The sequence below is a fragment of the Leptonychotes weddellii genome, chromosome 10 (genome assembly GCF_054177405.1).
Source record: "Leptonychotes weddellii isolate Sample4059 chromosome 10, ASM5417740v2, whole genome shotgun sequence".
Taxonomy (NCBI): domain Eukaryota; kingdom Metazoa; phylum Chordata; class Mammalia; order Carnivora; family Phocidae; genus Leptonychotes; species Leptonychotes weddellii.
In genome coordinates this window covers 91047763-91055410 of record NC_138378.1, presented here as the reverse complement: position 1 = coordinate 91055410, position 7648 = coordinate 91047763, and the positions used below count along the sequence as shown (strand labels likewise).

General features: G+C 51.8%; 1 protein-coding gene across 2 annotated transcripts in view; it reads right to left on the bottom strand.

Moving 5' to 3' along the window:
* MALL (mal, T cell differentiation protein like) overlaps positions 1–6359 on the bottom strand; it is a 17599-nt gene extending 11240 nt beyond the window's left edge. Inside the window, exon 1 of one of the 2 annotated variants that reach the window (XM_031025584.2) lies at positions 5895–6359. In XM_031025584.2, the coding sequence (XP_030881444.1) occupies positions 5895–6002 (108 nt within the window). In that variant the 5' untranslated portion in view covers positions 6003–6359. The remainder of the gene's footprint in view (positions 1–5894) is intronic. The other variant, XM_006730985.3, reaches the window with a different exon arrangement.
* Between the last annotated feature and the right edge of the window lie 1289 nt (positions 6360–7648).

Genomic DNA, 7648 nt, shown 5'->3' with positions numbered 1-7648 from the left:
TCTGTTTGACTTATTTCACTCAACATAATACCCTCCAGTTCCATCCACGTCGTTGCAAATGGCAAGATCTCATTCCTCTTGATGGCTGCATAATATTCCATTGTATATATATACCACATCTTCTTTATCCAGTCATCTGTCGTACCTTATCCCCCTTCTTAAGACCTTCTCACTCTTGTGGCCCCTGAGAGCAGAGCACGGGGCTAGAGCCTTGGTAGCATCCCGGTGAATACCTGTTGGTTCACAGTTGGAAGTTGCTCACAGGAGACCCACACTTTCTAAGAAGAGGTCCAGACGACCAACAACAATAAAATACACGGGCTCACATTTCTAGAGTGGTTGCGATGTGCTGTCGTCTCCTGGGAATGTCCTTGTTGAACCCCCAGAGCTGTCTTATGAGATCTTTACTGTTACTCTCGCCACTGCTGAGGCTCGGAGTGGTTAAGGAATCTGCCCAAGTTCTCACAGGGATGACACAGCACAGTCAGGTTCTTGACCCTGTACCGACTGATTCTATGTTACTGAACCTGAGCACATTGGGGGCCTTGGGAGTAAGGGTGGGACTGGTGGAGGGAGGCCAAAGTGGGTCCAGGCAATGTAGGGAGGTTGACATCGACTGCTTTGCACATTGCCCCTCCCATCCTCCCCTCCCAGGGCCTTGCTCCTCCCCCGCCCCTCTCTCTGCAATCTTCCTTCCCTGTCCCCTGTTCTCCCTTCCAGGGGACATCCTGGGGCATGAGGGTGGGAATCAGTGGTACCCTGGGCATGGAAATCACGAGCTCCCCTGTCCTGCAGGAGCAGGACGGGGGAAGCTGCATGGTGGTGAGGTGGGGGGTGAAGGGAGGGACAGAAGCAACAAAGATGAAGTAAAACGGGTAAACTGAATTAACTGTTGGGTAAACATTCCCCCAGGATCCCGAGATCATGACCTGAGCCAAAATCAAGAGTCAGACACTTAACCGACTGAGCCGCCCAGGTGCCCCTCAGACAGGCTTTTACATATAAACAGAGTAATAGAAGAAGCAGGCTGAAAATAAGGTGAAGCTGGGGATTTAAGTAAAATATAAAGGTGAGCTTCCCCAGCTGAAAGATTCTGGAATGAGCTTCTAGGGGAATCAGAGTATTTCCCTCTGGCCACTGTGCAAGAGAGTTAAGAAGCTGAGAACATCAAACACCAGAGTGTCTGAATTGTTTCACCTTTTAACTGGCTGACTCTAGAAATCTTCTTAGCTGTTTCTTTTTTTTTAAGATTTTATTTATTTATTTGACAGAGAGATAGAGAGAGAGAACAAGTACGCAGAGAGGCAGGCAGAGGGAGAGGGAGAAGCAGGCTCCCCGCTGAGCAGGGAGCCCGATGCGGGGCTCGATCCCAGGACCCTGGGATCATGACCCGAGCCGAAGGCAGCCGCTTAACCGACTGAGCCACCCAGGCGCCCCTCTTCTTAGCTGTTTCTTTTTAATTAAACATTGAATCAAGTTCACTAATAAAGAGATTAAAGTCAAAAGACATCTTGGACTCTGTTTCATAGCGCACTTCCCAGGTCATAGTCGCCTCGGTCAGCTCTAGGCATCGTTGATGAGTCAACTCACACCACGTAGGCTTTCACCATCCCCTAGCCACCTGCACGCTGTGTGCTCTGGAGAGCTGGCCTGGGGGTGGGGGGCGGGGTGTGTGGTGCTGTGAGTCACCTGGTCCCCAGCCCCGCCCAGCACTAGCACCAGCAGCCTCTCACACTCTCCGAATGAAAGATAGACGGAAGGGCGCCTGGGTGGCTCAGTTGGTTAGGCGACTGCCTTCGGCTCAGGTCATGATCCCGGAGTCCCAGGATCGAGTCCCGCATCGGGCTCCCTGCTCAGCAGGGAGTCTGCTTCTCCCTCTGACCCTCCCCCCTCTCATGCTCTCTCTCTCTCAAATAAATAAATAAAATCTTTAAAAAAAAAAAAAAAAGGCAGACGGAAGACATCATGTCTGTTCTCACCTTAAAATGCACTGTTCCACACCTGGAGATTACATTTCAAAATTAATATCATCTTCAAGTGAGAAATCTAAACTCAACAGTAAACCGAACGAAATATGAATTTTAGTGTTAAAAACTCAGAAAGTCTCCTCCATTGCTGGTAGGAATGTAAAACGGGACAGGCGCTCTGGGGAACAGTTTGTCAGTTTCTTAACCATCTGAGCCACCCAGGCGCAGTTTGTCAGTTTCTTAATAAAACGTGAGCATAGCGGCGCCTGGGTGGCTCAGTTGGTTAGGCGACTGCCTTCAGCTCAGGTCATGATCCTGGAGTGCCAGGATTGAGTCCCGCATCAGGCTCCCTGCTCGGCAGGGAGTCTGCTTCTCCCTCTGACCCTCCCCCCTCTCATGCTTTCTCTCTCTCATTCTCTCTCTCAAATAAATAAATAAAATCTTTAAAACAAACAAACAAACAAAAACGTGAGCATACACTTACTAAACAACCCAACAATCACACTCGGGCATTCTCCCAGAGGGGTGAAAACAATACCCACACTGAAGCCTGTATGTGAACGTTCATACGGCTTTATTTAGAAGAGCTAAAAACTCCAAGCAATTACGATGTGTCTCAGTGGGTCAATGGTGAAACAAGCATGCCGTGGAATACTGCGCAGCAATCACAGGAACTACGGACACACACAAAGCTCGGGTGGACGTCAAGGGCGTTATGCTGTGTGCAAGGGGCCAATCTCAAAAGGCCACATGCTCTATGACTCTATTTATTTATATAACTTTTGTAAAAAAAGGATGTACTTATTTATTTTAGAGAGAGAGAGAGAGAGAGAGCAGGAGCAGGGGGAGGGGCAGAGGGAGCGGGAGAGAGAATCTCAAGCAGACTCTGAATTGAGCACGGAGCCCGACGCGGGGCTCGATCTCACCACCCTGAGATCATGACTTGATCCGAAACCAAGAGTCAGATGCTTGACCGACTGAGCCACCCAGGCGCCCCTGTTTATATAACTTGAAATAACAAAATTATAGAGATGAAATTAGTGGCTTCCAGGGGTGCTGGAGGGGATGAGGGAAGACTGGGTGGGGGTTGGGTGACTGTAAAAAGGAAGCAGGTGGAAGATCTCTGTGGTGCCAGAACGGTTTTCTTGATTGTGGTGGTGACATGAATCTACAGGTGTGAGAACATGACACAGAAGATGACATAGAAGATGACATACTTGACCAACGTCGCTTACTCGGTTTTGATGGGACTAGCATTATGAAATCACTGCGGGAAGCTGGGGGAAGGCTATGGGAGACCTCTCTGAGCTATATTTGCAACTGCCTACGAATCTTTACCGCAAATAAATGTTTTAAAATGTGCGTTTTAATGTTAAAGAGTCTAAAATAAAGCAACCTAGGCCAAGATCTGTATGAGCAGGCTCCGGGGGCAGAGTTGGTAGGGAACGCTTGATTCTATAGTCTGTGCCAGGAACACTCACTTAAGGAAAAGATGGTGCCAAACAGCACGCACAGAATAACCCCATTAAATACATACACATGTGTGTGTATATATGCATACGCATAGGGATTATATTTATTATTATCCATACATATGGATCATACTTATTTCTATATTTTCTAAGTATTCCACAATGAATAAGGATCACTTGTGAATTAAAACTGAAGTTGTAGGGGCGCCTGGATGGTGCAGTCGGTTAAGCATCCCACTCTAGATTTAGGCTCAGGTCGTGATCTTGGGGTCCTGGAATCGAGCCCCACATCAGGCTCCCCGCTCAGTGTGGGGTCTGCTTGAGATTCTCTCTCCCTCTCTCTCTGTCCCTCCCACTCATGCTCTCTCTCTCTTTCTCAAATAAAATAAATAAATCTTTTTTAAAAAAACCCTAAAATTGTAAATAAGGAAACATCAGACAAGGCTGAATGAAAGGACATTTACAAAATAACTGATCGCTATTCTTCAGAAGTATGAAGACAGACTGAAGGAGACAGAGGAGGTAAGACACCCAAATGCAACGCCAAATCCTGGACAGGAACCTGGACCAGAAAAATGACATGAGTGGGGAAATCACAATTTGAATGAAGTTTATTAGAACAGTTGATCAATGAAAGTATCCGTGCTAATTTCCTGATTTTTATAGTTGTATTACGTAAGATGTGGACTTTAAGGGAAGCCGAGTAAAGAGTGTATGGGAACGCTCTGTCCTATTCACACAGCTTTGCTATAAATCTAAAATTACATCAAAAGAAAAATAAATGAGTACAATTGAGCCAATGACAACATCCCACCCCCTAGAGATACTTAAGGCCCCAGCCGAAGCCTACAGGAGCCCAGCCTCGTGGGGCTGGATGCATGCGATGGCCCCTATCACGACAAAGTACCCCCAGGGGGTTTCCTGGCTCTGTAAGCCCCTTCCCTCCAGCCTCCTGCCTGCTGGGCTCTCCTGGACTCCAGGCCTTCCCTGTTCTTGGCCCCCAGCCTGAAAATCCATCCTGTTCTTTGAGGTCCAGCACCAAAATCGGCGCCTCCGTGGTAGGTCTGGACCCCTCCCTGACTTGACAAGGTCAGACCGTCTCTCCTTGCTGATGCCACAGCCCAGGACAGTCACCGCCTCAAGCATAGTCTGACTTTGGAGGAGTCCTCGGGAATGTGTCTTCAGCAGACAGGGCACCCTCTACCAGGGGCTTGCAACACTGACATAAAGCATGTGCTCAGTACAGAGTGGTGGCAAGAATCACAATCCTGGCAATTCATGTGGTTGTTCTGAGGTGAGGGACACGCCTGGGTCCGGGCACAGAGAACTTGCAGGAGCACTAAGATGTCATCAGCCTGGCAGGATGCCCATGCTTATGTTCCCTCCCCCTCCGCCCCCAGGGGGCAGGCCTGGCAGAAACCTGCCTCTTGGGTGGGGTTTCAGCTGGAGCCGCCCAAATGCTGGGCCCACCCTGCCTGGCTTCCCTTTCTTGGTGCCATCAATGGGTGCGCTTTAACCAGTTTGCCACAGGGTCACTTGCTCAGGCCCAGCCTTCAGGCAAATGATGAGAGAGGGCTGGTCAGGTCCGGTTGAAAGCTGGAACCACCTTCCCCTCCCTGGCCCGGGGTCAGCACTGCCAAATTCAGAGCTGTTAAGAAAGTGTTACCCACAAGCTAGATATTTCAGGACGTGTTCAAAACACGAAATAAACTCCTTTGCCCTGAATGGTTCACCAGATTTCAGTGTCCCCATGAGTAGAAAGGGGATGGTGGCAGCTGGCTCAGATGGGCACTGCGTCTACAGGGCTCTGCAGACTGCAACATGTGAGCCACCCCCAGCCCCTGGCAGGGGTTCGAGCCGCAATCCAGCTGCAGGGCATCTCAGAGAGTGTAACGCAGTGATAGGTCCCCATGTGCAACCGGGGCGGCTCACACAACTGCTTTATGGCAGATGTTGTCACAAGCTACCTCTTGCACAGAGTCTACAAGTCAAAGTTCAAAGTCAGCTGTCATGACAGTTAATACTGGAAGACCTCCTCTCAGAAGGAAAGACAGAGTGTCCCCCCCCAACCGTTTTGGACTTTAGAAAAGCAGAAACAAGCAAGTAGTTGGAGAAAAGAAACCATATAAAAGTCCATTTCTAGCATCTTCCTGAGGACCCAGGATATTTTAGCAGCATCCCCCCACCACCCTTCACCGCCCGTCCGATCACCAGGTGGCCTGCCTGTCACCCACGGTGGGTGGGTTTGTTTTGGAAGGAGGAAACCCACCCATACTGCAGAAGTTGGGAGGAGTAGCACAGGGAGGGATTAGGGACCATCCCAGCTGAGTCGGGGCAGCGGGGGAGATGGGAGACCCACAGCAGCTCCGGCCCCTGTCCCCCCCACCCCACCCCAGGAGTGCCGGCTTCTCCTGGGCCCTCCCCTTCTGCAGGTGACCCACGCGGCAGCACTCACCAGCTCGGGCAAGAAGAAGGCGTAGGGGATGGTGAAGAACAGCACGACCCCCAGGGGCACTTCGGGTGGGGCATAGCTGGTGGCAGGCGGCCGGTCCGGGGAGGCCATCTCTAGCCCAATGCCTGGTGCCCTTGGCTCCACAGCGGCTCGCCCGCGCCAGCCCAGTCAAATATCACCTCCTGCCTGACACACCCATCGGACGTCGCCTGGGAGGGAAAAAAAACGTTCCAGCCAAGCAGGTCCTTCCACTGCCCCAGCCAAAAGACTCCCCAGTGAAATGCGAATGCAGATTCAGCTTTGCATCAGATGGGCCTCGGCTCCCTGGGGCAGAGCCACTGGGCACACTGAGGCACGGAGGCCGGAGACTCTCTTCCTACACTTTCCCTCCTCAGGAATTTTGAATCCGGGAGCATATTAACTCCAGGGGATGCCAGCTACAGCCACCACCCCTCGATCGTGTGGCCAGAGTCTAGGCGAAGGCCAATTGCTCTGACCAGGACTGTTTATTAAGGGCCTACTATGAGCTAAACAATCTGCAGGCTCCCCACAGCCATGCTCACAGCTATATCATCTCTTTCCCAAGTGAGGAGACTGAGAATCTGTTAGGTTAAGCTAAGGTCACAGAGCTGGTCACGAACGATGTTGGGTCTTCCATCCGTCCGCCCCTGCTGCCTGGGTCCCTCCTTCTCCACTCCCGGGGGCCACCCTCTGTCTCAGAGGGGGAGAAGCTGTCCTCACTTCCAGCTCCTGTCCCCAGGCAGTTGGCATTTCCTTCTCTCCTTGCATCCCCTTCACCACCCTCCTCCCTTCTCTGCTCACATAGCCGGTGGAGGAGTTCTCCCTCTCTAGAAGTCGGCCCCATCAGGCACCTGAGAAGGGCTCAGTTGGCTGGGTGCAGCCCCAAGTTTGAGCCTTCCTCCTTCCCTGCCACAGCCCTCAGCGAGTGTCGCCAGGCGCTGGGCTTGGGGCCAGGCAGTTCCTTCCTGCCTCCCGCCCACCCACTGGCTGATCAGGGGGGCTGTGACCCAGTGGTCAAGCAACTCCTCTCACTCTAAAGATAGGTCCTGGAGACTTGAGTCCTTTTTCTTCTCTACCTTAGAGTCAACCATGTGCAGAAAGGCCTGGGACCCCAGGGTCTGCTCAGGGTGCTTGGGGTTGGGGTCCTTTCTCCCTGCCCTCAACGGTCAGCCTCAGCCCCATGGTCAACCTTGGGGAGCTGCTCCCTGGTGAGGAGGGGATGTGGGAAGGATCGCCTTGTGTGCTGGGGTAATTAACATCTTCCACAAGAGGCCAGTATCTGTTCATCAGCAAGAGCAGTGCATTCTAGAGCCTGCCCTCCTGGGCACAGGTCAGTGGAACAGGCAGCTGGGCCTGTGCCTGGCCTGGGGCTAGGCGGCGGAGAGGGGGGTTTTGGACAAGTGAAGCCCAAAGCAGAGCATTGAAAGGGGAGGCAAAGAACACACTGACTAAACCCCAAGCCAGCCTGGTCATTCCCTTCCCCCAGGCCTGCCGAGACCTAGGGAGAGAGTGAGGCCCTCATTCTACCTGCCATCTGGCCCCACCTCGTTTGCAGGATGAATTCGAGCTAAGCGGGCATTGCCTCAGGAATCCCACCTCTTGCCACCTCTCCTGCAGGTTGTGAATAAGCCCTGTGACACTCTTATGGCCTGTAGGATACTTGGACTTGACCACTGACAACACGGCATCATGGGAACAGCTTAGGGAAAGCAAGAAGGAAAACACTGTCCTTAGGC